This window comes from Alligator mississippiensis, chromosome 13 (genome assembly GCF_030867095.1).
Source record: "Alligator mississippiensis isolate rAllMis1 chromosome 13, rAllMis1, whole genome shotgun sequence".
Classification (NCBI taxonomy): domain Eukaryota; kingdom Metazoa; phylum Chordata; order Crocodylia; family Alligatoridae; genus Alligator; species Alligator mississippiensis.
In genome coordinates, this window is record NC_081836.1 from 58,766,608 (window position 1) to 58,793,932 (window position 27,325).

The 27,325-nt window shown below is 51.0% G+C and overlaps 1 protein-coding gene across 2 annotated transcripts; it reads left to right on the forward strand.

The window, feature by feature from the left end:
- The first annotated feature begins 503 nt into the window (after positions 1-503).
- Positions 504-25,165, forward strand: COG7 (component of oligomeric golgi complex 7). Of its 2 annotated transcripts, XM_006268420.4 has the most exons (17): positions 510-828; positions 1,929-2,077; positions 3,218-3,334; positions 3,461-3,629; positions 5,697-5,779; positions 6,526-6,648; positions 9,350-9,548; positions 11,309-11,436; positions 11,770-11,924; positions 13,056-13,172; positions 14,199-14,264; positions 15,997-16,183; positions 17,240-17,380; positions 17,825-17,908; positions 20,611-20,725; positions 23,310-23,453; positions 24,842-25,165. In XM_006268420.4, the coding sequence occupies exons 1-17, from the start codon at positions 663-665 to the stop codon at positions 25,006-25,008; spliced, it is 2,310 nt and encodes a 769-aa protein (XP_006268482.2). In that variant the 5' UTR covers positions 510-662; the 3' UTR covers positions 25,009-25,165. The 2 variants fall into 2 exon arrangements, with proteins under 2 accessions (XP_059572494.1, XP_006268482.2); XM_059716511.1 differs by lacking the exons at positions 20,611-20,725; positions 23,310-23,453; positions 24,842-25,165 and adding an exon at positions 18,288-20,598 and having other exon boundaries at positions 504-828.
- The last annotated feature ends 2,160 nt before the right edge of the window (positions 25,166-27,325 follow it).

Below are 27,325 nucleotides of genomic sequence, written 5' to 3' on the forward strand. Positions count from 1 at the left end.
CTGCCTCGCCCTCAGCCCGGGGGTGCAGGGCCTGCAGGTGACTGGGGCCAGGCTGGGGGGTCCATGGGCCGCACTAAGCCCCTTCCTCGGGCTTTCGAGGGTCTTCACACCTCCCTCGTCCTGCGGGACCACCTGCTACAACACGCCAATGGCATGGCCAGTACGGTGGCCGGGGGGGGGGGGTGGTCACACCAGCTGGTACGGTGGCCGAGAAGCCACGTTAGTAGGACTGCTTGGTACGGTGGCCGGGTGGGGGGGCGGACACAGTGAGGGACGGTGGCGGAGAAGGGTTGACTGGCGAGCGCAGGCGGGACGGTGGCCGAAAGGGGGCGCAGCGGGGGAACAGGCCCATACGGTGGCCGAGAAGGGAACACACAACGAGGGAAACAGGCCCGTACGGTGGCCGAGAAGACCCTGATTGGAGAAGCCGGGCGGTACGGTGGCCGAGAGGAGGCGCAGGGAGGGACCAGGCCCGTACGGTGGCCGGCGGGCGCCGGGAGTTTCCCGGCAGCGCTCGCGCGGTGTGTAAACAAGGAAGATGGCCGCCGCCAGGCCCTTGTGAGCGCGGGCCAGGTCGGGTGGGCCCAGGAGCCCGGGAGGGTTGGCCGGGCGAGCTCGGGGCCGGCTCCAGGGAGCCCCTGCCGGGGCGTGCTGCAGCCGCGATGGATTTCTCCAGGTTCCTGGCTGACGACTTCGAGGTGAAGAGCTGGGTGAACGGGGCCTTCCGGGCCGGGCAGCAGGACGCGCCGGGCAAGGTGGACGCGCACGCAGCCACGCTCGTCATGAAGCTGCAGCTCTTCATCCAGGAGGTCAACAACGCGGTGGAAGGTGACCGAGCTCCGCTCCGTGCAGCCTTGGCTGTACCCAGGAGACCCGCCAAAGAGCTGGGGAAAGCCCGTGCTCTGCCCCTCTGCCCAGGGTGTCATCGGACCAGCTGCTTTGGGGAGGTGCGACATCTTTTATTAGACCAACTAAACAGTTGGGAAAACCGTTCTTGGCAAGCTTTGGGGCACAAACACCCTCCTTCTCCCAGGCAGAGGCAGAGTTTGGGCCCAAAAGCGTGCCAAGAACAATTTTTCCAGCTATCTAGGTGGGCTAATAAAAGATATCAACGAACGTAGAACTGTAACATAAATGCAAGCCAAAATACAAATATGACAGTAAAATAGGGCCAGCCATTATAAAAGCATTGTTCCTGCTCCGAAAAGTAACATCATCAAATACGGATGTGCATAGGTGGTAAGGCTGGAAGGGATCTTGGAAAATCGTCATGTCCGGCCCCCTGCACCAAGCAGGAAAGGTGCTAAATCAAATTAAATCGAATCGTATATGGTGATAAATCAAACCATAAACCTATAAAAATGTTGGTCTGCAGTTGATCACAGTGCAAAACAAACGTAGTGATAAGAGTTATCAGTCATATCAGCAGTCAAGGGTGTTTAGCTCTGATCGCTTCAGCCTTATAAGCAAAAGTTGCGAGACAGTTTACTAAATATGGATCTGTTTGCTGGAGAAATAAAAGGTATCGCATCTTCCCAAAGAGCCTTGTCTGCCTACGTCCTTAGACCAACACGGCTACAACCAGCAGCCTTGAATTAGACTTGTAAGACGATGTTGTGATCCCGGATCTAGGTGACGGTGCTAGGAGGAGCCAAGCGCATGTGCGCATGTAGGGGTGGGGATATCTGCTTGGTAAGCTGCTTTCAGTGTGTCCTGACCTGCAGCATCTTTGGCTGTTTCAGATCAGACTTGTCTCAGAAAGGATTGTCCCTGATGCTTGGCATCCCCTGCCATTATAGATCTGGGAGGCTTTATTGGGTATAGCTTGAATACAAGAGTGAAGACTTGTTGATCATCAGGCCCTCAGGAATTTGTGCACGTTTGTGAGGGTTTGTCTCGTCTCACTATACTGCTTTTTGTCCCCGCAGAAACGAGTCACCAGGCACTTCAGAACATGCCGAGAGTCCTGCGGGACATGGAAGCCTTGAAACAGGAAGCAACTTTCCTGAAGGAGCAAATGATCCTCGTGAAAGAGGATATTAAGAAATTTGAAGAGGACACGGCTCAGTCAATGCAGGTAACTCATCTCCTTGGTTAGTATCATCAGTGATTCCCTGGCTGGGTATGATTGCCCCAGTCTCTTGTATTGAGCAAACCTGCAGACTTAAGACTGGGAAGCTCTCTGGGAAGACTGTCTGTGCTGCAATTCCAGGAGGGCTGTGCTAGCTCTGTGCAGCAGCGTGAGCTCGGGGCTTGTGAGCACAAGAGGGAAAGAATGTGGTGTTAGAAGTCAGCCTGCTCATAGGATTATTTGCTTTCTGGATTGCTGAAGCCATCCTGTTGCACTGCAGCACATCCTGAGGCTGTGGGATCCTGTGTGCGATGAGCCTTTATGTCTTTTTCAAGCAGGACAGACAGTGAAAGCCCTTATGGTTTGGTAGCTTTTCTGCACTACAGCAGTTCCATTCCTTTCAGCTGCTTCAGGTTTTCAGTTCTTTTTGAGGAGTGTCAAAAATTGTTGTGGAGTTGGTCTTTGTCTCCTTGTGAGTGAGTGGTGATGCTTATTCAATACACAGGCAATTGGATTTCCTAGAGCTGGATGGGGCATGGGGAGACCAGTGAAAGGCTTTTCTCAGGCAGAGGATGACCACTCCATGGTGGAATCGTGAGGTGGAAACATGGGGGACTAGGGTGATGTCTTATCCATTCTTATGCGCACTGTGTACCAAAGAAGTGCACGGTGAATGCAGGACCCTTGGTCATCTCTAAGACAAGTGTAAGCCACCAAAAAACAGAACAAACTGTGACAGGAGCTGTTGTGAACTTGTAGTTCTCCCAAGTGACCAAGCGGTGAAGCACAGAAACCTTGGCTGTCTAATTCAGTTGCTCTCGTTATTGACAGTGTGCTGTGGAGTTTCTCTCATACAGAATGGATACTGAAGATATTTAATTCAGAATTCCAACCTAGCTTATGCTTTTTCAACATGGACATTGCTTTTAATCTCTTGGAGAAGGAAATTCTCCTGCTTTGTGCAAATTTCCTGAATTGTGCCTTGTGAATCCACCTTAGCCAGCTTCCTCATGAAACCACTGTTTTGCTATTTCATTTGCTGTTTAAACCTATGTACAATAGAGTAGACCTGCTTCCGTTCCCAGATCAAACAGCTTGCATGTTTGCCTCCCATTCCACTGGGCAACAGCTTCATCTCTGTTTCAGGTCCTGGTGGAGATTGATCGAGTGAAATCCAGAATGCAGCTGGCTGCCGAGTCGCTCCAGGAAGCAGACAAGTGGAGCACGCTGAGTGCAGATATCGAGGAGACCTTTAAAACTCAGGTAGGTCCTGGCATGAACCTGACCATTTCCAGACCTTTGTCCATTGTTGCTTCCAGAACACTGTTGTGAAGCCTGGGACTTGTTTGCTACTGTGCTGACGAACCCTGTAACTTGCTTTTGTGGCAGGATGTGTCTGTGATCTCTGCCAAGCTAACCAGCATGCAGAGCAGCTTGGCGATGCTTGTGGACACGCCGGACTACTCGGAGAAATGTGTGCACCTTGAGGCACTGAAGAACCGTCTGGAGGCCCTGGCCAGCCCTCAGATTGTCGCCACATTCAATGCTCAGTCTGCGGGTCAGTGCAGCTCAGCTTCTTTTGTTTTTAATGTAGATCGTTTATATACAGGCAGAGGGGAAGCTGTCTCCTAAGGAGAATTAGGATGCTCTAAACAGCAGTGGAGGGTGGAGCAGCCTTTGTGATAAGCTGACAGATTGGGCTAGCCTTGTCCTTCCTGATCACCCTCTCTACTGCTGAATTTGTCTTTTGTTCTTTTCTGCCCTACTTGTTTTGATCCTTTTCTCTTCTCTGCACATGCTTTTCTTCCTTGTCTCTAATGTGTTTGGCTTTGGGTGGGGGGGGAAGGAGGGGTGTTGTCTGCCAGAAACCTGGCTGTTGCTTGGAGCAGGGATGAGCAGCTTAGGGTAAGTGGCCTGAAGCTTGGGGTGTGTTAGATGTTCACATGCCTGCTATGTCTGAGGGCACTAGGAGCAAAGGGAGAGATTGGCTGCTGTGTGGCCTGCAGTCACAGGCAGACACTAATGAGTGTGGCGGTTGGGGTTATGCAATTTTCCATTATGCCCCTGAACAACGCCCAGGTTAGCAAGGTGCAGCTGGTGTGTATCTAAGGCCTCTGCAGTTGCCTAACTGAAGTGCTGCCAAATGTATCCAGTGCAGATCCATGTTGTAGCCAAGGGGCAAATTCATTTGGAAACGGCTTGACTCTTTATTGCCTCGTAAAGTTGCATTCTAAAGGGAGGGCATTTTTAGTCTGTACTGCCTGCCTGCCCCTACCTTCATGCCATCAGCATCTTGCCTGGGAAATGTTATCTATAGCTCCTGTTCCAGTAGGACCTAAAAGCCCCAGTAGGTATCAGGTGCTGGGTGCTTCAGAAACTCAGGCCAAGAGGTGGTCCATGCCCCAAGGAACTTGCTGTCTAAGTGAAAGTGTTGGTATTGAAAGCTTCGTATGCTCAGGTTCTTAATGGAGACACTTGACCTTTTCCCATCCCACTACCACCACCATCTCCTCTCCTCTTTGCCCTTCTCACTCCTCTTCTGTCTTTCCCCGCCACTCCTTACTTTGATCTCTTTCCTCAGGCTGTGCTCCTCGCTGTTCCTCTTTGGTCTCTGTATCCTGTTGCTCCCATAGGGTGCCTGGCCTTTTGTAGGCAGAGGCAGGGGTACAGTAAGGTTTCAGAAAGTCTTCTCCCTTTTACGGTGAAAGCCCCCCCAGAAGAGCAGGTTAGAAACAGCCAGCTTGATGCTAATACTCCTTAGCAGGATCTCCGGGTGGCTGTGATAGGAAACTGCCAGCAGATGGCACCTCTGCACTGGACATGTGTCTTTTGCTTGGGCCAGTTATTCAGGGTGTTTCACTGGCTTTGAGGTAAATGCAGCTGCTTGCATATTTCCCTGCTCAAGTCTGCTCTGGAGCAGCTGGCAAATGTACTTTTCCTTTCCTTTGCTAGCATTTCTCAGGCTTTTCTGAGGTGGAGTTTTTGTTGGACCTTGTAATGCAACCCTAGTGCAACCCAGCAGCAAAACAGATCCAGGTTTTAAACTGGTCATTGAAAACACCTGTGAACCCAGCTGCTTGCTGTAGACACAGCCATAGTCACTGCTCCAGATATACAAAGGGAGCGGGGAGCTCTGGCGAGTCTGGATTGGCAAGATTTGAGAAAGTTCTAGCTGGGTCATGGGTCAAAGTGAAGAGGCCACTAATCTGGGTGTTATTGCAGGGGGTCAGTGAAGGCAGAACTGCAGACCTGCCAAGGCCTGGAGAACCCTACTTGTGCGTGGGGAAAAGACACCAGATCTTTAGAAGGTTCCCCACTGTTACTGGGGGCTGGAGTCACTGCCTTACAACGGGAAGTTGAAAACTCATTGATCAGTGCTCTTCACTGCCCACACTATGAGCATGGATTCAGAGGCCACTGTGCTCCTAGCTGGAGGGAATGGGGCACTCTGAGGGTCTCATCACTTTCTCCACATACTGTGATGCAACCCCCTCCCCACCATACCCTACCCCATTGGATCCAGGCTCTTCTGTTCTTGAGGCAGAAGATTTTTTGTCTAATTTGTGTGTCACACAGGTTGGAAGGTGACCTGTTAATTGATGTTTGGTGCTTTTTCTTTGTTTAGATCAGGCCAAAGTGTTTGTGAAAGTCTTCACCGAGATCGATCGGATGCCCCAGCTCCTTGCATATTACTACAAGTGTCACAAGGTATGCGTGCGAGTCTCCTTTGAACGGGGGCTAATGAAATACAGCATTGTGACTTGCTGTAACCGGTAGGGGGAGCTGTCATTCTAGGCATGTCACTTGTCCAGGTAAACTGAGGATGGAGTCCCCTGTCCTATCCTCTCGAGACTGCTCCTGGCGCTGCCAGCTTTGGTTACTCCCCCCGGGGTTGGGGGACTTTGGGAATATGTTTCCAGAAGAGTCCTTGTGTGCCTTCCCCAAGCAGCAAGTGTTCTGCATGAGAAGGACGCTTGTACTTGTCCAGACGTTTTCTGTGCCCCAAGAAGGTGTTTGCTTTTTTTCCTCCATTCCTAGCTTGGGGTTTCTGGTAGAAACTTTACTGGAACTTGCTGGCTGCCCAATTCTGCAAGCTTTTGTCAGGCAAATCTGGAGAGTGGAATTCCGGACAGTTGGGTGATCTTAACCTGATCCTCCAAAGCCTCTCATCACTGTGGCTTGTGGGGATTAGGTTCAGGGCAGGGACCTGCCAAATACTTCAGCTGCGGTGTTGGTTTCAGTCTCATTTATGAGCAAAATACCAATGTTAATTAAACCTGTGGATGAGCCAAGAAGCCGTTAGCTTCATTTTGGAAGCCTGAGACCCTTTCAAGGTGCAGTGCTATAGCAAGGGCACTCACTGTTTTTGAGGCCAAGCAGCTTGCATTAGAATTGTGTCTACTCGAGGTATGTAGGCCCAGTTCTGTAATATGTGACTTCTGCTACCCTTGCAGGTGCAGCTGGTGGCAGTCTGGCAGGATCTTTGTCAGAGCGATTTAAGCCTGGATCGGCAGCTGACTGAGCTGTATGACACTCTGCTTGGAACATGGCACTCGCAACTCCAGTGGGCCATGCAGGTACAGGTGTTAGCAGCAAATGTCAGTGCAGTGCATAGGAGGGCACAGGACAGGGATGAGCATGGGCTCTGCCAGTGATGAGAAAGCTCGGGCTGTCCCAGTCTGTTCCTCTCTGATAAAGTGCATCTGCCCTCACAGACAGGACTGGAGCGCTGACTAAACCAGGGGCAGCAGCGCTGTGTTGTGGCTGTTAGAGCTGCTCTATCTCTTTTATCTCTATCTTAAGTGAAATCTAATTAGTCAGTACTGCATTTTGTACTGTTGCAAAACCTTTGAAATTCCTGAATTTCATTATTGCTGGGCCTGGAGGAGACCCTGGAGGATCGCTCGACTGGCTTGTGGGGTTCTGTCTGAGTAGTGGGGGGCCTTCTGCCATCAGCCTGCAGCATTGTGCAGTACAAGAAAACTGGAAATGCAGTTTACCTTGCACACCTCCTCTGAAGGCAGTTTGCGTTCCTCCATATTGACTTGGAAACTTTGTGTCAGATCTTGCTGAGCCCATAGGAGTTCTCACCCATGAAGGGTAAGGGAGATTTTTATCTCCAGATTATGTAGCTTGTAATAAGTCTTGAGACTTTCCTGCAAAGAAAGCCAGCCCTTTCTTGAAATAATGTATTTTTCCCTGCATAATAATTAGACATAAATCATAGTTCAGATGTTGACTTATTTACTACCATGCTCTGTTGGAGCTTGCTTTTGTGATGGGGCTTGCCATCAGGGCCAAAGCTTGTATCACCCTTGGGTTTTCTTTTGAGCCTTCATTTGAACAATCCTTTGGTATAAATAATTTCTCTTTCCCATTCTACCTCCTGTCCAGGCCTTCCCACTGTGGGATAGGCCCAGGTCTGACAGTGAGATGTACAAGTGCTTAGAGATAGAAGCTTGTTAGTCAGTCCGAGGGATCATAAGATGAGCCTCTGCAGGTAAAGATGAGGGCTGCATCTTGAGAACGTGGAGCTGGCCTTATAGATTTCATAGACATTAGGCCTGGAAGGGACCTCGGAAGATCATCGAGTCCAGCCCCCCGCCCAAAGGGCAGGAAGTCAGCTGGGGCCATAGGATCCCAGCAAGATAAGCATCCAGTTTCATCTTGAAGGTGTTCAATGAAGGCGCTTGAACCACCTCCAGTGGCAGGCTGTTCCAGACCTTGGGGGCTCGGACAGGAAAGAAATTCTTCCTTATGTCCAGCCTGAAACGATCTTGTAGTAGTTTGTGACCATTCGACCTCGTCATCCCTTGGGGCTCTCTGGTGAACAAACGTTCCCCCAGATACTGGTGGTCACCCCTGATAAACTTGTAGGTGGCCACCAGATCACCCCTGAGCCTGCGCTTTTCCAGGCTAAAGAGCCCCAGGGCTCTCAGCCTGTCATCGTAGGGTCTGCTTCCCTGACCTCTGATCGTGCACATGGCTCTTCTCTGGACTCTCTCAAGCTTCTCCACATCCTTTTCGAATTGTGGAGCCCAAAACTGGACGCAGTACTCCAGCTGTGGCCTCGCTAAGGCCGAGTACAGGGGGAGAATGACGTCCCGGGATTTGCTTGAGAAGCATCTCTGGATGCAAGCCAGCGTTTTGGTCGTTTTACTAGCCGCAGCATCGCATTGCAGGCTCATGTTCATCTTGCGGTCAATGATGACCCCCAAGTCTCTTTCTTCCATAGTGCAAGCCAACTGCCGAGCCTATAAGGATGCTGCGGGTTTTTCTTCCCAAGGTGGAGAACCTTGCATTTATTGGCGTTGAACACCATCAGATTCTCGTCCGCCCACTTGCTGAGCCTGTCCAGGTCAGCCTGGATCACCCGCCTGTCTTCTGGTGTGGATGCTTTGCCCCAAAGTTTGGTGTCATCGGCGAACTTGGCCAGTCCGCTTCTGACTCCAGTGTCCACATCATTAATGAAGATGTTGAACAGTATGGGTCCAAGGACAGAGCCCTGGGGGACCCCACTGGTCACAGGACACCACGATGAGTGACTTCCATCAATTACTACCCTCTGGGTCTGACCAGAGGTCTAAGGGGTCTATTGTGGTCTAAGGGCAAAGGTCCCAAATGGTTACATTTGTCTGAGACTAGGATATAGTTCTTCCCAGCACTAGCCTCTGCCTGCCCTTGCTGGGGGATGCTCTGTCCCATTTCCTCATGCCATATGCATTCTAAGGTGCTTCTTTAAACTATGCTTAAAGGCAGAGACCCTGTTTGGTACTGCGCTGCTGTTTCATTGCCCACTGTTTGCCTGTCTTCCACTGGTCCCATCTCTCATCAGCCTCATAGATTTGCTGCTGCCTTAGACAAAGTGCTGAGTGAATGACAACTCTGTCCCCATGCAGTGTCACCAGCCTTCTCTGTACATAGGCCTGTCTTCAAATGTACTCACAAGCGCTAGTTGGGATTGCACTAGCTAGAGAGGATCCAGTGGCTTGTCTGTATGCACAGTGTAATGTTCTTGGCCTGCCTAAGCTGCCTGCAGATGAGCATGCTCCATGGTTCTGCTTTGGGGTAATTTGTCTCCCCCACTCCATGCAGGACTCCTGTGAGCTCTTGCATGGTTTTTGTTGACCAGACTGCTCTGCCAGCCTCCATGGGAAGGCAGTGGCCTGTGGCCGAGGCACCAGGGCTCTGTACAGAACCTGTGGGCTGCTTTCTGTTGCCAGTAGCATTTCCTTGAGGTGATGTAGGCTCTGCTAATAGCTTTTTTTGCTCACACAGGTTTTCAAGAACCCCCATGAAATCGTGACCGTGCTGCTGATCCAGACGCTAGGGGCATTGGTGCCTTCCATCCCTGTCTGCCTCAGCACCGCAATGGAGCAAGCAGGTCAGGAAACAAAGCTGATGAAGCTGCTGGAGCTGTATGACACCACCCTGCACTTCGCACGAGGCCTGGAGGTTGCAATGCTGCCTAATCTACGTAAGGATTGTTATTTTCAGTGTTCTGCTTTGCTGCGCATGGTATTTGTGTAATCCTCTGTTAAGTCCTGGGGTTTTCTCCATGGAAAGTACTTCTTCAGAAATGCAAGGCCATTGTATTTATTCTACAGTATTTACTTGGTACATGGTGTTTTACCAAAACATATATTTAACTTGCTCTAAATATATTGACACAATTGTGATTATGTTTACTGAAAGAGAGCTGATATCACCTCAGTGCCTTGAGTAAATAATACTTATCACTTTTCTTTAATGTGTGTTAGCATTTCTTTCCCCTCAGACGGAAAAATTGAGTTAGAGAAGCTGCTTGACTAGTTTGGGCCACAGCAGCCAAAGATCTGGGTAGTTTTCTGAGCTTATTAGTTTTCTGAGCTGGGTAGTTTTCTACCCCTGTAAACAAGAAGTTGTTTGCTCTCTCAAATGCTGCAAGAGAAGTTTTGTTAAAAAAAAGTTTTCTTTGGAAGTCAGAAAAATTGCAGGTGCCTTCCTGCTGATCTTGTGGCTTAGAAAAGCCAAATTTTAGCCAAAATAAACCACTGGGCCAAGCTTTGTTATTTCTGAAATATATATCAGCCTATTGCCTAAAAGGCTGAAGGTGCCTTGCAGGACAGGTAGATAGCACTTTCCCTGCCTTGAGGCATTTGCGGTTTCATTTAAAAAATGACTTGGTGGGCGATGGTTGCAAACTGAGAGGCAAGGGAGGAGAGAGAATGAGGGCATCAGTATCCAGACCTCGCAGTAGTAATTTAGGCTCATGCACAGTTTTAATTTGGGTTTATTGTAGCATAATCTTAATTTGGCAGGGTCCCTTCAAAGGCAGGTTTTGGGACCATCATATTTTACAGCTGATGGGTCGTCTCTAATTCTGTGTTTCCTGCCTTTGGTTGCTTTCTGACTCTGTCCTCAGCTATGTAATCTTAGCTTTTTAACTAATTGCATTTAATTGTGATGGCTTTGGCATTCCAGGAAGTGTGGCTGTTTCATCTGTGTACTCTGCCTATCCTTCTGATTCCCTGGGTTCTGTTAACATGCACTACCCTCCCACTGGTTGGACTTAACTGGGATAGGTAGCAAAGAACTTGGAGAGATGAGGCCAAAGTCTGTAAGACCACGGAATAGGAAACCAGCACTGAACAGTTAGCTGAGTAAAAACAGCATAATTTATTTGCATATCAGCCTGCCAGAAGGTTGTGCGCTTCTAAAACAACACAGTGGAGCCGAAATTGTCCAAGAACAGGAGAGTTGAGTGATAGATTGGCAAGGAGATGTAGGCTTCAGGTTCACTCAGTCTCGGCTGGTAGTGACTGTGCAGGGGCCTACGTGGAATGAGTTGGTGTCATTCATTTGAGGTAGGGATCAAGACCCGTTAGGCTGGGTCAGACACAAGTTTGGGCACTTTGTCACTGGATGGTGGAGGCTGGGATGGGTGACAGCTGGCAAAAAGTCCAGTGGCTCAGTTTGGTCTCAGGCTTCCCAGAATATGACTTAAAATTCCCTCAAAGTGCTTCTGGAATAGGACATCTGGGCCTTACAGACTATATCGCAATAAAGTCCCCATTTGCTAAAAAAGTGCTCAGTTCAGCTTTACAGCTGTAGGCATTGTTCCAAGGTGTATCCCGAGGCACTTGGGACAGTGGGTGTCTGCACACAGCTCTGTGAAGGAGTACTGCGTGCCACTTCAAAACAGCTGCTTTAGCAGCATGCTCATTTTTTATAATCTAGGCTTCTGATTCCTTGCAGAAGAACATAACTTGGTAAAAGTGATGGAACTGGTGGAAGTGGTATATGGTCCATATAAGCCCTATCAGCTGCAGTATGGAGACCTGGAAGAAGAAAACCTCCTCATCCAGATCAGTGCAGTGCCCCTGGTAAAGTAATGTTCACCCTTCCTCTGCATATTATAAGGTCACGGGTCACTGCAGGCTGGTGGTTGTCACCTTGATTGGGCCCCTCATGTTGGAGACTGTTTGCAGTTTCCTTTGCATTTGTTTGAGTCCGTAGCTGCCTTGCTAATCTCCTTAGGGTGATCAGAAGGGAGCATGTAACCATTGGTGGAATGCTCTGCTTTCATCAATGATTATTAGAGCAGCTAAGGAGTGTATTCCTGTGAGCTATGCCAAGACCTGGTGTGATGTGGTTATTTCAGGGGAACTCCTAAAAGGAGGGGTCGGGATGAACCTTCTGTGTCTTCTGTTGTTCAGGAGCACTGGGAAGTAATTGACTGTGTCCAGGAGCTGAACTACTCGGTGAACAAAGTCTTCAGCTTGGCTTCTGCAGCCATCGATAACTGCATGAAACTCACGGATGGACTGGGCGTGTGTGGACTCCTCAAGGCCCTCAGAGCTCTTTTTGCCAAGTAAAGCAGTTCTGTTTTGCTAGCACTCTGCTCCCAAGAGTGAGGGAGTGTTCAGTGGGTGGCTGAACATGGGGAGGGGAGGGGGTTTCTTGTATTGTCAGCACCCAGGCATGTTTTATATAGATTGAGAAAGCACTTAGCATAATCCCTGCCTGCGTGATCTCCCGTTCTGCCACTTATCTCAGCCAGCAAAGATGTCTCAACGTGTTGTTTCCAGTGAAAAATGAGAGATACACGTAGCGATACAAAATGCTCCTAACGCAGTAGTTCCCAAATTCTGACAGATTGCCTACCACCAATTTAAAATAATACAAACTTAAGTACCACCAGCAAATTTTTGTCATTTAAAGTAATTATAATAAATCTGTTAATGCATACCACTGACAGGTGGTCTGCATACCACCGGTAGTATGTGCACCACAGATTGGGGACTGCTGTACAGCTGCAGTCCGGCTGAATTTGTGTATGCAGCAGCCTGTAGGAGGAGCAGGCTGGGGGGTAAATTAAGACAGTTCCCAAACAAAATGCTCCCTGTCCCTTGCTTCCCCTCTAGAGAGGCAGGAGAGAGAACAGATGTTGCTCAGTGCATGACTGCAGTGGAACAGGAGCAGCCTCAGAGGCTTTGGCTCATCTTTTCTAGAGCTGTCGTTATGGCTTGTGACAGCGGAAATTCCCTGCTGGCAGTGCTGCAGGTTGGTTCCCCATTGTGGATGCAGAGCAGGTTACTGTGACTGGTGCTCTGGGCTCCTCTCAGCCCCTGTGCAAGTTTCTCTGTCACTACTCACCACGTATACCTGGGGGGGAGCTTTAGCAGCAGCACCCAAAGCCACATTCGCCCTCCAGCCTTCATTTACCCCAGTCACTCAGCCTTTGACTGCAGGCACGAGCGAGGTATGCATGGCCCTGCACGGTTTGCAGACCTCTGGACTCCCCTTACCGCAGCCTGGCAGAGCACAGTTTGGGAGCTGCTGGGACAGGGCAGTGAATGCCTTCACTGCACTTCCCTGGTGAAGGGAATCTTGTTCTTTGCTCCTTGTTTGAGACAGAGAGCAGCTTGCAGCAAATGCTACTGTCTTGCTCTACAGCCCGAGGCCTTTTTCCGTGCCTTTTTTTGCTCTGTTTCTCCCGTAGGTACGCATCCGACTTCACCAACACTTTGCAGTCTGTACGGAAGAAATGCAAACTGGATGATATTGCTTCAGATTCCCTCTTCCAGGAGGACTGGACTGCGTTCCAGAACTCCATCAGGTAAGGGGGTGGGGAGAGGTGGGCTCCGGGTACAGCAAACACTGAAGCTGTCACTTAGTGTTTGGTCCTGAGTCAAATCTGAGGTTTGTATGAAAACAGAAGGGGCAAAAAAGTTACCCTAAGATGGGATTCTTCTGGGCTGTGGTGTTTAGCTTCCTTTTCTCTGGGCTTGGCAGGCCCTCCTTGGAAGAGGGAAAATCCCCACTTTTACCCCATTTTGGAACCAAGACTCAGATCCACAAAGCATTTAGGCACCTAACTCCTGAACACCTTGGTGTACCTGACCCCAGTCCTTGCTGCTAATGCTGACTCTTCTTTGCCCCTTCCTTGTCAGGTCTGATTGGAGTGAAATTTAACAAATGTTTTTGTTCCTGGCAAGATATTAATGAAACCTCTCTAGTGTTCTCTCATTTGACCCAGTCTGCCCGCCAGAACATTACAATGTGGGCAGTAGTCTTTCTAATTCACCTGCTTCTGTAGAGCTAGGCTGCTTGATGAGGCGAGGGTGTGACCTGGGTGATGAAACTGGTTGCAAAACTAGAGTCATTTTTGCTCTTAATTTTCCAGGGAATGTAGCAGTGATGGATTTATGTGCAGCTTGCTAAACCTCAAGGCAGTTAGAGGCACAACTACTTTATCTCTTGGATTGCAGCTACTTTAAGGCTCAAGGAAGGGAGGACAGTCTGTCATAGGCCTCTGATAGGATCTGCTGTAAGGTTTACTTGATATCAGACAGTTGTGGTTATGACGTGGTCCACCTTATTCAGATTTTGAGACCGGAGCACTGTGGTAGCAGACGTAGGTGGTTGCTGCATTTGAAACACCATATAGCCCAGTCCTTGGAATCTGTAGTTAATGGACAAGCGGAAAGAGCAATGTCTCCCCTCAGGAGAGCTCTTGCTTCTCCTCAGTGATGAGTTTTTCCTTCAAGCCCCTTGTATAACAGAGCCAGGTGAAGGGAGGGAGCCTCGGTACTGTCTGCCCCAGGCGTGACCACGTGGCATATTGTGTTCTTCCCTCTCCCAGAATAATAACAACTTGTGGTGAACTCCTTCGGCAGTGCGGGGATTTTGAGCAGCAGCTGGCAAACAGGTAAGGAGGGCTGGAATGACCACTTGTGTATCCAGGCTAAAGGAAACAGCCCCCGGGGGCTCTCTCTTCAGGCAGGTGGCCGAGGGAATGAGAGCCTTTTGCTAATCACAACGAGCAGGTTGAGTGATTTAGTGGACGGTGTCTGTTAGCTGATGCCATGTCTGCCAAGACGCAAATGTGTAACAATGGCTAATAAAATGTAGGGCTGAAATTAAAACAAGGCACTAGCTTGAAACATTGCAGGGTTATTCAATGAAACTGGGAGAATATTTTTCCCCTTGTGCAAGTTGGCTAGAAGCTTTGCCCCCTGTCTCCCTCCCCCAGCCACCAGAGACTGGCCACAGCTGGGCACTGGATGGAATGGACCACACCCTGAGGCAGTATGGGATCCTCTTTGGGCTGCTTGGCCTGTGTGTCTTGCCCACATGTTAAGACAAAGGGGTGTGGTTTGGGGGTGAGAGGGAATTTCCCCCCCAGGTCAGACCGGTAGGGCCCCGCCATCCTCTGTAGCACAGAGCACGGTCCACCTGACAGCTCACCTAATCAACTCCCTGTCATTTCTGGCACCTGTGCCACAAGTGGCACCTTCATTTTCCCCTCTTGCTTTCTGCCCTTGCGCACAGGTCGGGGCTGAAATGCCTTTGACTTAATGGAGTCCTTGAGGGATGTTGGGAGATCTGGGTGGAATCTAATGGCCTGTGATAAACAGCAGGTAAGACAGGTGAGATCTGCTGGTCTCATCTAGTCTTAATGCTGAGGGCCTGTTAGAGAGAGAGGGGGCCATGGGTAGGAGAAGTGGGCCAGCGCAGTTGCTTTGCTGCATAGGACTGAGGCATTTGCATTTGTTCCATGGAAGCAGGTCAGTCAGGTTTCCATCAGTTGTTGCTCTTGGGAGCCTCTGGTGTTCCTCTGAGCAGTGGATCGGTGCACCTGTGAGCTTGTCTGCTACAGGCACCTTCCATGGCAGCTAGAACCATCTTGGTGACCCTGGAGAGCTCTGAGAGCTGTGCAAACAATCACAGCTCCCAAAGCTTGCAGCAGTGCCCACGTGCAGCAGTGCTGAGGCTGCTGTGTGCTCCAGAGAGGACAGTCTGCCAAAGGGCATCCTGTTGGTAGGGCACAAGTAATAGGTCTTGGTAGGAGGTGGGGATCAGGCAGGAGGACCCCCTCCCCCCAAAGCTGGGTGTGCAGTAGGGTGTTGCTGGTCCCAGTTTGGGTGTTCTCAGGTGCTTTGCAAGCCTGGTGTTTAAGTGTCCCCCCCAGTCTCTGGAGCTGTGTGGTGTGACCATTCCAACACATGGCAGTGGGTGGCCCTTCTCTCCCGGATCCTTTCCTTTGACTCTGAAGGGTCCTGCTGGCACCTGTGGCCTAAGGTTGGTCTCAGGGTCACTGCAGAGCCATGTGTTACATGCCGTTTGCCAGCCTGGGGAGGAGTGGATGAAACCAAGCATCAGGCCTTCTTTGCACAAACATGCAGACCACACTGGTTGTGGAGCTGTTAGGCTACCTCCTCCCTTCCCCACTTCACTCAGTGTTGCACTCTCCTTCACAGGCCAAAGCTGGCTGCCTTGGTGGTGTTGGGGATGCAGCAGCAGAGCCTCCTAAGACAGGGCTGAGGGAGGTTCCTGGCAGGGCTGCAGCTGAGGCCAAGGCCCATGGGGAAGGCTCAGGCAGTCACTCAGGGCAGTGAACTGCTGACTCCAGTGGAGTTTGTCTGTAACTTTGGTTTCAGGATTTTATCCACAGCCGGGAAGTACCTCTCTGACTCCTACAGCCCCTGCAGTTTGTCCGGCTTGCAGGATGCCAGCTTGGCTGACAAGAAGAGCACAGGCAAGAACCCCTGGCAAGAATACAGTTACCTTCAGAAAGAGAACCCGGCTGAGCATGCCAGCCTCCTGGAAACACTCTACACCTTGAAGGTAGGAAAGCAGCCCTGCCCCAAAGCACTGTGGCCTTGTGGGTGGCGGGCTGGCAGACGGGCCTGGTGCTGGTGCTTCCTGTGGATCAGGATCTCTCTGAAGACATCCGTGCCTAATTCATGTGGCACTACTAAGAAGGAAATCTCCCTCTCTGGAAACTGCAGCCTCATGGCATCTCCCCAAGGCATGGTGCTCTGGTCGCACACTGTGAGCTGCTTGCTTTGGTGCAGAGGAGCCATCCAAGGCCTGAGGTCTTGGAAGGTTTGTGTCCGAGTCCCCTTGGGTTCCCAGCTGGTACATTGTCTGTCCAAGGCTTTCTCCCCTGCTGACGTCTCCATCCTGAAATGTAATTCTGCGGGAGCGTTCATGCATGTATCTGTGAACAGCGTAAAGCGACTCCTGGAAGTTATCTTCCTGCCGATCTAATTTATGTACATTTACCATCATCAGTCACTTGGAAGAGGAAAGCTAAGGTTATTTATTCTGGCTTCCTTATTTTCTCAAGATACTCTGAACTTTTTGGTATTTAATATACGCATAATTCATGCAGCTCTGTGCTCAGTATTATACACTTGCCCTACATAGGAATAGCAATTTTTTTTCCATATTTAACCTCTTTGTGCAGAGCTCTTCCTTGCTCCTGAACAGCAGGTCAGCTGCTTTGTGCCCTCTAAGCTGGGTCAGCTAAAGGTCATGCTGGTCCTTCTCTCTTGTTAGGATGGGGGAGGAGAAGGAGGTGCCAGGGCTCTGTCAGAATCTCTCTGGGACTGCGCATTGCAGTGGCAGCTCTGCCCACTGATCGCATGTGCCTCTGTGTATGGCCAGCTCTGCTGGCTGGCACAGAGGAAATGTGGGACCTCTTCTTCCTGCTTCCTCCCAGAGGTGCAACCTCGAGCAGGAAGCATTGGGAGTGCTGTCCGGTGGAAACATGTCCAACTGCTCCATTTTGAGTCTGTGCTGAGCCAAGTAAAAGCCTTCCTTTCAGATGGTTTGGCTTATGCTTCTTAGGGCCAGTGCAATGACGTCTGTATGTGTGTGTCTCCTTTTTTATGCTAGGAGAAAGGCACAAGTAACCACAGCCTGCTGTCTGCATCTCGAACTGCCCTAACCCGCCTCAACCAGCTGGCACACCAGTTGGCGTTCGATTCTGTTTTCCTTCGCATAAAACAGCAGCTCTTGCTCATTTCCAAGATGGAGGTGAGTTCCTGGGATGGTTCCTCTGATCCAGAAGGAACCGCGGTAAAATCTGGCAAAATCATCTCCCTGCACTATCAGGGAGACTGGGATGGTGATCTCGTGTCCCTTTTCTCTCGGGGCTGCCTTCAGGCCCAGGTGATCTCACCTTTGGGAGTTTCCCAGATGTGAAGATTCTGCCTTGGGCTGCATGCATGCTTCATGTCTGGTTGGGTTTTGGTCTTCAGATTCTGATGTGTGTGGACATCGGTTATGTCATCTGCATGTGCATGTGGTTTGCACGAGGAGCAGTGTAGAGTGCTTGAGAGGTGGCTCTTATTACAGATTTCTCAGACCTGATTTCTCTTGGGGACCATGGACAATCCCACTCTGTCACCAGGTGAGTCTGCTCCTTCCCTCTAGTCATGTGGAAAGGGTCTTTGACTGGTTCTCTGCTTTGCTTCTTAGGGCTGGAGCTCGGGTGGCATTGGCGAGACGCTAACAGATGACCTACCAAACTTCAGCCTGACTCCCCTGGAATACATCAGCAATGTAAGGGCATGTGGTGATCTGTTCTGGAAATGTCAGGGTGCTGGGGACTTTCTGGTTTGTTTCTGCACAGGGATCCAGTTGTTTTCTGTATAAGGGTAGGAGAAACCATATTATAGGCGTGGTGTGTTGTGGTGTGTGTCTGTTGTCGTCCCGTCCCTCCCCCCACCCCCCCGGAAGGATTTGCAGTTTGGGGGGAGTCCTTGGCATGAGGCCTGTTGTTACCAGTGCAGTCTTCAGTCTTTTCTTCGAAAAGTCCTGGAAAATGACCCACTGCTGGGCAGCATTGCTTGAAGTGCCAACTGTTGCACTGGGTAGGAAATGCGGCTGCTTCTGAATGCCATGCTGCTTACTGACAAGGAGGCTTTTGGTATCTCTTCAGAGACTGAAGAGCCTGGCCCCCCCAGTGCAGGTGTCACACAAAGGAAGCCCTGTTGTACCAGACTTGCCGAAGAGCTTGATCCTTTCTGCCCTTCCAGGCCCTGGGAGCCTCTCTGGTCTTTCTGCACCTGCAGAGGTAGAGGAGTCTTTTTCGAGTACCAGAACGCTGGGAATGGGATGGGGAACGTGGGCCAGTTGTGTTGGCGGGTCCTGCTGCCACAGCTCTTTGATTCTGTTCACTGGTGCAGGCTTGGAGGTTGCTCCCTTGCCTCCCCCCTAGATTCATAGATTGTAAGGCTGGAAGGGACCTCGGAAGATCATCAGGTCCAGCCCCCTGCACCAAGATAATGGGGTCAGGTGACCCCAGCAAGGTGACTGTCTAGTCTCCTTTTGAAGATTTCCAGGGTAGATGATTGCACCACCTCTGGAGGGAGCTTATTCTACAGTATGGACACCCTGACTGTGAAGAAGGTTTTCCTGCTGTTGAGCCTGAATTGGTCTTCCAGGAGTTTGTGGCCATTACTTCAGTGTTTTCCCCTTGGGTGCCCTGGTGAACAGTTGCTCACATTTGCTCCCTGTAACCTTTGAACAGGGAGAGGGCAGCAACTCCAACGTCTGCCTTGGTGAGCCAGGCTCTGTTGGAGATTGAGGAGAGTGGAGCTCACTCAGTGGGTGCTGATGGCTTGCTTGATCTGCCGTGTAAATGTCTGCCTGGCACTGATGTGTGCAGCACATGCTGCTCTCTAACAGGGAATTGACCTTTGAGAAAGTGCCCCTGCAGTGAAGGCAGCGCCTGCGGTGTTGCTGCTCCCGGCTGCACAGAGCTAACAGTCAGGTACTGCTGAGTTTTGTGGTATTCACTGTATAGCTTGAAACCAAGCCACCGTGGGGAGGTCTTTGACAAAATGCAGAGGTTCACGGGTGATGCAGCTGGTAAAATGGAGAGGGAAGCTCCTGCTGCTAATTTTGTCACCAAGCTGCCAGTGCTGCTTTCCTGAGGGAACACCTGACAGCACACATGAGCCCTGGATGTGTTTGGCAGGACATAATGGCAGTTTAAAAACCTCAGCACCTCAGGGCTTTGGGTCAGCTCACAGAGGGACTCTGTGTCTGTGTGGGCCAGAAGTAGCACCTAGGAGCCGCCTGCCTGCAGGGGGTTGGCTTTCCAGAGCCTCCTTTCCAAAGCTGCTCGTTAACCTGTGGCTGGGTGCAGAGCGTGAGTGCTGTACATCCTGGGACCAGGATGGAGCTTAGGCAGCCTTTGAAGCAATCATAGAAGTCGGGTGGGAAGGGACCTTGTAGATCTTCAAGTCCGACCCCCGGCCTGGGCAGGAGGAAAACTGGGCTCAAGTGACCCTAGCCAAGTAGGCATCAAGCCACTTCTTAAAGACCCCCAGGGTAGGAGCCAGCACCACTTCCCTTGGGAGTCGGTTCCAGATCCTAGCCGCCCCGCCCGTAGTTTTTACGGATGTCTAATCTGAACCTACTCTCCAACAACTTGTGGCCGTTATTCCTTGTTATCCTGGGGGGCGCTCGGGGAAACAAGGTCTCCCCCAAACCCTTCTGGTCCCCCCTAGTGAGTTTATAGACGGTCACCAGGTCCCCCCTCAGCCTTCTCTTGTGAAGGCTGAACAGGTTCAGGTCCCGTCGCCTCTCATTGTAGGGTCTTCCCTGCTGTCCCCAGATCATGCGGGTGGCCTCCTCTGGACCCTCTCAATGTTGTCCACATCCCTCCTGAAGTGGGGTGCCCAGAACTTTGCAACGCTGCTGCTTGGCCTAAAACATGCAGGTGCCATTGAGACTGAGACCCATGCAACTGCACTTGCCATGCGGAAGAGCTGTCCATGGGGTTTAGTGTGCTGCCCAGGGAGGGCAAGTGTCCGGGTGGGTTCATGCAGCTTGTGTCTGCTTTGGGCAGCCTCTGTGGCATGACAGCATTCTCTAACCTCCCCGCTACAACTGAGCTGCTGTTTCCTCTTCTGTGGTGAGTTCGGAGCAGGCTTTTTGGTTTCAGTCCAGAAAACAAGGCACCAGTCCCCCCAGGTTCGAGGCAGTAATTACAGCCCTACGCCTGCCTACTTGTTTTTCTTGCCACAGTTGCCTCTGTGACTGGGCCCTTGACTTTCCGGAAAAGTCTTCCTCTTGCATGGACAACATGGGCCAGTGGCTGGGAGGGGGACCTGGTTTCTGGAGGGAGTCGAGGTTGGCAGCTGTTGGGCTTAGTGGTCAGGCCCAGCCCCGGCCCCAATCCATGCCAGGCTGCCCTGCACGTGGGTCCTAACAGCATTGTGTCAGACTAACAGCCCTTTCTCTTTGCATTGCAGATTGGGCAGTATATCATGTCCCTGCCACTGCATCTTGAGCCATTTGTTACACAGGAAGATTCTGCTTTGGAATTAGCATTACATGCTGGAAAGCTGCCATATCCCCCAGAGCAAGGTAGGACGCAGCTGAGCCAAGTGCCTGTGCAGAAGCCCCATGTGGCTTTGACATTGCAAAGATGGAATGACTTGTGGTTAGGAGGCCTCTCAAGACTTGTGCTAAGTGGTGCAGTACCCTGCTGCCTGCCCGTATGGGGCCTTCCCAGCACCCTTATTTAACATGTAAAACTGCAGTGGCTTTATTAAACACAGGCTCTAGCTCCTGCTGTTGCTGTGCTTCATGCTTTCTGCCAGCTCTCCTCCTTTTCCCCAGCTCCCTTTCCTGTCCTGTCTTCACTGTAGGTGCATGATGCACTGAAGCAGGTGGGCATCACCCAAAGGGTCATGATGGGGACTAGTGTTTCTAAGGAAACCATTTTGTGTAGTGCAGTAATTGTGACAGTTTAGAGCTTTGAAGGCCAGAAAGAACCGTCAGGTTGTCTAAGGCCACCTATGTATCGCCAGCCGCCGCATTTGATTGAGGTAATCTTAGATGAAGCCTGAAGAGTCAATCTAGACAACGGCACTTCAGCCCTAAACTGTGCTAGAGGCAGAGAACAGGAGAGACTGCAGTACCAGCCATGCTCGAGGCCCCTGCCCCAACTGGGAGCCGTGTATATCAGATGTTCCCAGCAGGCGAAGCTTGCCCCTAGGTCCCTACATCCTGACCTGGGGAACATCCCTCCCTGACCTCAGATCTTATCATCATCCTGACCCTGAGCACGTGAGCAAGGCGCAGTAGCCAGTCCTCTGGGAAAGAGTTTCTCTGTCACCTCACAGCACAGCTCACCCCTGTCCAGTGTCCCACTGGCTTTAGCCACAAAACCCAAAGTTCATCAGGGGAAGAAAATCCCATCGTGGACCCTGCAGGCAGCCAGCTGCAGATCTATGGCACCAGATGGGATTATAGGTGTTATCTTAGTGCTGTGAGCAGCCCAGGCCTGGGATGCAGTGCAGGTGTCCTGTTCTTCCTGCTGCCTGTGAAACTAAGGAGCAGACTGAGCCCACAGCCAGGAAGGTCTGTTTTACGGACAGATCACAGAGCAACTCTGAAAGCTGGCAACAGCTTCGGAAAACACCTAATCTCATTTTAAAGATACCTGGCAAGTGAGCCTTCCCCACCTCCCATTCCTTCCTCCAGCAGGCTGTAGCCATGCGTGATTGCCCTCCCTGCTTTGCCCTCACATCCTCTTCCAAAGCTGACTGTATCGTGCTGCCATTTCTAGCCACTGGATGTTGTTCTATCACTGCCAGCAAGGCTGGCGGCACATGGGCAGCGTGGTGGCGGATTGCAGAGCAGTTCACTGGATAGGCTGCAGCAGACACCGATGGCAACGTGCTCTTGTTCCAAACAGTGCTTGAACCCAGGGTGGGGGAATGACTGTTATCAAGGGCCCTTCTTTACATCTCCAGGGGCTGAGAAGATCACCAACTCTTTGGCCTCCTGTGATCTCCAGAAAGAAAGCGCTGTAGTTTCCACCGCATGTTCCATTGCTTTATGGTTAAATTTGGGATTTCAGACAGGCTCTCTCTCCAGCCTCTTGTCTCCTGCTCTCTCATGGGCTTCCTGAGAACCAAGGCCTTGCAGCTGAGCTTGGGAAAGTGAGAGGGCCTGTCTCCTGCCCTTTAAAAAGTTACCCGTATTCCTGCAGAACTGTGGGGACTCATGGTTTTTTTCTCTCCAGGCATCCACTTTCTGCGCCAGCCCCATGAAAAGCTGTTGGTGACCTGCAGGCTGGAAGCAGGGGAGCCCCAGTGTTTTCATCTAAATGATACTGCTCTGTTTTGGCAGGGCTTGGTTCAGCCCCCAAGTCCATGTGCCCCAGTTGTGCCCTCATCCAAGGGCAGAGTTTGTGGAACCCTCCGCCACTCAGATTAAGTAGGAAAAAATGTTTGCTTTGTTTCGGCTGGGGCTCATTTGGGATTAGAAGTGTCATATAGCCTTGGGAGCTCTCTCACTTACGATGCGGGTCTGCAAACTCTGTCAGTCACTCTGATCTCCCTGGAAAGGCAGCTGCTGTGGGGCCTGGCTGACAGTTTGCAGCCCTTTCCCCGGAGCATATTGAGCTCACTTCTTGAAACCCAGGGAGTTCCCTTTCAATGCCTTCCCTTAATCCCTGGAATGAAGTGTCTTGGCTCATCCTTCACTTGCCAGTGATTGTCCTCATCTGTTGTGTGCAGCTAATCCTGCCTTTGTGAGAAGGCATGAGTACAGTGTCCTTCCCAGTGGCGTGACTGCATGGCTCATTTTGCAGTGGCTGATCTCCTCTTAGTGTTTTCTTTCACGGACAATGGAGACAATGTGTGGCTTGGTGACGTCTTCCTCCTGTTGCTTTCTGAGAGCACAGTGGCTTTAGCTCTCAGCATTGAGGATCATGTCTTATTAAAGTTTTCATGTTTGAAGGGTCTTTATGAGTTTTGTAAACACCTTCCTTGCAGCAGTGAACAGTGTGTGCCTGGAACATGCCCCAGTATCTGAAGGTTTTGTAGACAAAGTTATTAACTGTTTCTTCTAACATAATAAATCCGCATGAGGTCAGCGACCCAGTGTGGAACAAGCCAGTGTGGTGAGGATCCCAGTCACTAATGAGCACTCTCTGCAGGGGACGAGCTGCCCGAGCTGGATAACATGGCTGACTACTGGCTGGGTTCCATCGCCAGGGCCACGATGCAGACCTACTGTGAAGTGATCCTGCAGATCTCGGAGCTCACTGTCCACTCCACGAAGCAGCTTGCCACAGATATCGGTAAGGCCAGAGCAGAGACAGTCCAGAAAGCTTGCTTTCCACTTGCAAAAGGAGGCTTGGAGAGTAAGGCTTGTAGGACACCCCCACCTCCTTGGAGGTGCTGGTTGCTCTCAGGCTCCATTGCAGTCTCTGCTTGCAGAGGGAATGTAGCGGGGCTTCACGTTGTGCCAGGCTTGCTCCATACCCAGCGTATCGAGGCTTTTGGTGACATTGTGTTCCGGGCGAAGAGAGCTGACTCATGCCCCCTTGACCTACCAAGCATCCTGCTCTGAGCACCACAGGCCACCTTCTCGGCACAGTGTGACTTTGTTTAATTACACTGAGCACCAGTTAGAACCCAGACCGCTCTTTGGGGAGCTGGGCCCTTTTGACCAGCGCGGAGATGATGGTGAGAAGAGAAGGCTTTGGGCCATGGGAGCAACTTTAATCCTGGCTTGTTACTGTTCACAGTGTTCATTTTTCCTTGAGGCACGCACAGCCTGGTGTGGGGAAGGGCTTTAGAATGCCTTCCTCCCAGATGGCACTGTGGGGCTCTCCTGCTGGACCAGCACCAGAGACCTGGGGCCCAGCCGCTTAGTCCCATTTACTTCCCTTCTGTGTAGTGCAAAGGGTACCCGAGGATTCTTTCCAGGGCTGGAAACACTCGGAGCAGGTAGCATAAAACAACACCAGCTATTGTCTCCCCTTGCCATGAACAGGTGGCAGCAGGCTGGGGAGTGGAGCTGGGGTCATCTGGGCTCTTGAGCTGATGCATATTAGGGAAGAGTTCCTGCTGGCTTAAGTCAAAGCAGCCCTAGGGTTGTTCTCAGTTAGTAGGTGATTTAAAGGAACACAGAGGCCCAGAGCTGGTTGAGAGCTACTTTGGTCTTAAGTCTCAGCTGGGAATGAGTTTGGCATAGCTGAGAGTCCAGCCACGAGCTTGTCTGGAACATGGAGGCACTGGCTCGGCAAGGCTGAGCCGTGGCTGCTCCCAACTTCCACGTTTAATCCCTAGTGGTCACTGAAGGGTCAGGCTGTGGAAGCTGGGATGCTGATCCTTCTTCCCAACAGTCCTTCTCCCTGCAAAAGGCCCTCTGCAGTTCTAAGCAGGTCTTTTGCCATATGTTTCGGGGCCCTCTGCTCCTTTCCATGGTGCTGAGCATCTGGGACAACTGCCATGCAGATGTAGGTTTGAGTGTAGCCTGTGCGGTTCCTGAAGTGCAGCTAAATGTGGCCAGGGAATAAGACCCCCATCCTCCAGGCAGCACAGCAGGAGCCCAGCTCCTTTACAGGTGTCTGCTGGGATGCAGCTGATGGGGAGGCTTCTTTGGGCTGTGACACTGTTTTGGGAGCTGGTTGCATGGGACGTATCGCATCTTTCAAATGTACATATATCTTTTCTTTTGTAGATTATCTAATAAATGTGATGGATGCCCTCGGCCTTCAGCCGTCCCGGACACTCCAGAACATTGTCACGCTCTTGAAGATCAAACCGGAAGACTACCGGCAGACAGCCAAAAGCATGCCCCGCAGGTTAGCCAGCAATGTCGCCACCATGAGAGGCCTGGAGTACTGATGCAGAGGCTGTGACAAGCTGCAGCTGGTGTCTGGACCTTGTCTGAACTGAATCTTTTTTTCTCCACAAAAGTTTCTGAAGATTATGGGACCTGATTGGGGGAAAGGGGGTTTATTTGTGAATTGTTTTAATAAAGGACTTCCTTTGGCAGGGTGAAGTGAGCTTTGCATATCACTAGAGATGAAATGGAAAGGAAAGGTGTCTTCATGACCATGTTTCCCAGTGACCCTCTGGGTGACCTTGAGGTAGATGTGGTGTGTGACTGGAGGCACTTGACACGGACTAGAAGGAACATGCTGCATGACAATGAGGGGAGTGACTTTCAGAGCGGTCTAGTCAATGCCAAATCTGAAATTACAGGGTATGTGCGGTACGAATCAGCTGAGTAAGGACTCAGCTAGCTGGAGGCAATGGCCATTGCTCCAGTCTTTCATCATCCACGATCTCAAGGAGGTTGTGTCTTGCCAATTAGCAGGAAAGGCAAGACCAAACTAAGCCCTGGCAAGAAAACCAGTTGAGTAGGTTGTTCTCACAAGATTCATGTTTTCTTCCTTCTGAAGCTGTGGCTTCTAAGGAAGCAGATGCCATAAAGTTGTAGTCATTTTGTGAAATGCAATGAGCCTTGGTGTGTTAGTCTGTGTAGAAAGGTTTTCTTAGGAACACTTCCTATGTCTTGGCTTCAGGAGGTCTTTGCAGAGAGTGTAAACTCTCCTCACTGCATGCTGGTCCTGTGGGACCATGGTGAGTATAGCCCCTGCTGGGGTAGACTCTGCAGGGCTCCCTCTGCTTCTCAAAGTCTGTAGATGAAGCAAAACTCAAGGGCTAGGGGTTGGGGCTGCTTGTGGGATTTTGCATTAGAAGAATCACATGAGAGGTCTCTCTGAACCCTAGCCCTACCCTCCAGTGTATCTACTACTCCCCCAGCTTGGTGTCGTCTGCAGACTTGCTGAGGGTGTGCTCTATGCCATTTTCCAGGTCTTTGATGAAGACATTGAACAAAACCGGCCCCGGGACCGACCCCTGGGGCAGTCCACTTGATACAAGCTGCCAACTAGACATCAAGTCAAGGAGCCAACTAGATGTCTGAGCCTAACGATTCAGCCGGTTTCCTGTCCACCTTATGGTCCATTCATACAACCTGTACTTCCTTAGCTTGCTTGTGACAATGTTGTGGAAGACCAAGTTAAAAGGCTTGCTGAAATCAAAATTTATCAGGCCCACCAGTCTCCCTGCATCCATAGAGCCAGTCACCTCATCGTAGAAGCCAGGACTGGTTGGTCAGACATGACTTGCCCTTGGTGAATATATGTTGACTGTTTCTAATCACCTTCTTCTCCAAGTGCTTAGAAGTGTATTCCTCCACCTGAACCATGCCTTTTTCCAGACACTGAGGTGGGACTTTAGTTCCCTGGATTGTCCTCCTTCCCTTTCTTAAAGACGGGCACTAGATTTACACTTTTCTAATTGTCCATGGGCCCTCCTGATTGCCATGAGTTTTCAAAGATAATGGCTGGCAGCTGTGCAGTCACGTTGGCCGACTCCCTTGGCACCCTCGTGTGCACCCCATCCAGCCCCATGGACTTGTACACATCCAGCTTTTCTAAATAGTCCCTAACCTGTTCTTTCACCTCTTTTGGTTGCTCTCCTCCACCCCAAACTGTGCTGCCCGGTGTAGTAGTTTGGGAGCTGACCTTGCCTGTGAAGACCTAGGTGAAAAAGGCATTGAGCACTCCAGCCTTTTCTGCATCCTCTGTCCCTAGGTTGCCTCCCCCATTCAGTAAGGGACCCACACTTCCCCTGACTTTCCTCTTGTTGCTGACATACCTGTAGAAACCCTTCTTGTTACCCTTCACGTCCCTTGCTAGCTGCAACTCCAACTGCGCTTCGGTCTTCCTGACCATCCCTGCATACCTGAGCAATGCTCGTATACTCCTCCCTAGTTGTTTGTGCAAGTTCAAGTCTCCAGTTGTTTGCAGTTGTTTGTCCATTTGTTCCAGTCTCCCTGGACTGTATGGTCCTTGGGCAGCGCGGTGTTTAGCATCTCCTTAGCATGCCTAGACCCAGGACATGGCTGAGGGCCTGGCCCTGCTCATGTGGAGCTGGAATGGGCTTTGGTCCTGTTCCTCACGCTCCCTCTCCCGTCTTACCTCCAAGGCTTCCAGCTGCTGACAGCCGTTCTCTAGCCCTGCCTCCGTCCTCGTTTGCCTTCCAGCATCTTCCTAACTGTGGTCAGGAGTGGTGCTGTTTGCCCAGGGCAGGCCTTGCCCTGCTTTCAACCCTTGCTCCTGCTGAACCAGGTCTGAGTTCTCACCCTCCC

What these genes read in the sequence shown, in the direction of transcription:
- COG7 (XM_006268420.4), top strand. Translation starts at nt 663, where the DNA reads ATGGATTTCTCCAGGTTCCTGGCTGACGACTTCGAGGTGAAGAGCTGG. An exon ending in CTCAGAGCTCTTTTTGCCAA is followed by an intron (nt 11,925 to 13,055) that starts GTAAAGCAGTTC and finishes TTTCTCCCGTAG; the next exon opens with GTACGCATCCGACTTCACCA. An exon ending in AAACACTCTACACCTTGAAG is followed by an intron (nt 16,184 to 17,239) that starts GTAGGAAAGCAG and finishes TTTTTATGCTAG; the next exon opens with GAGAAAGGCACAAGTAACCA.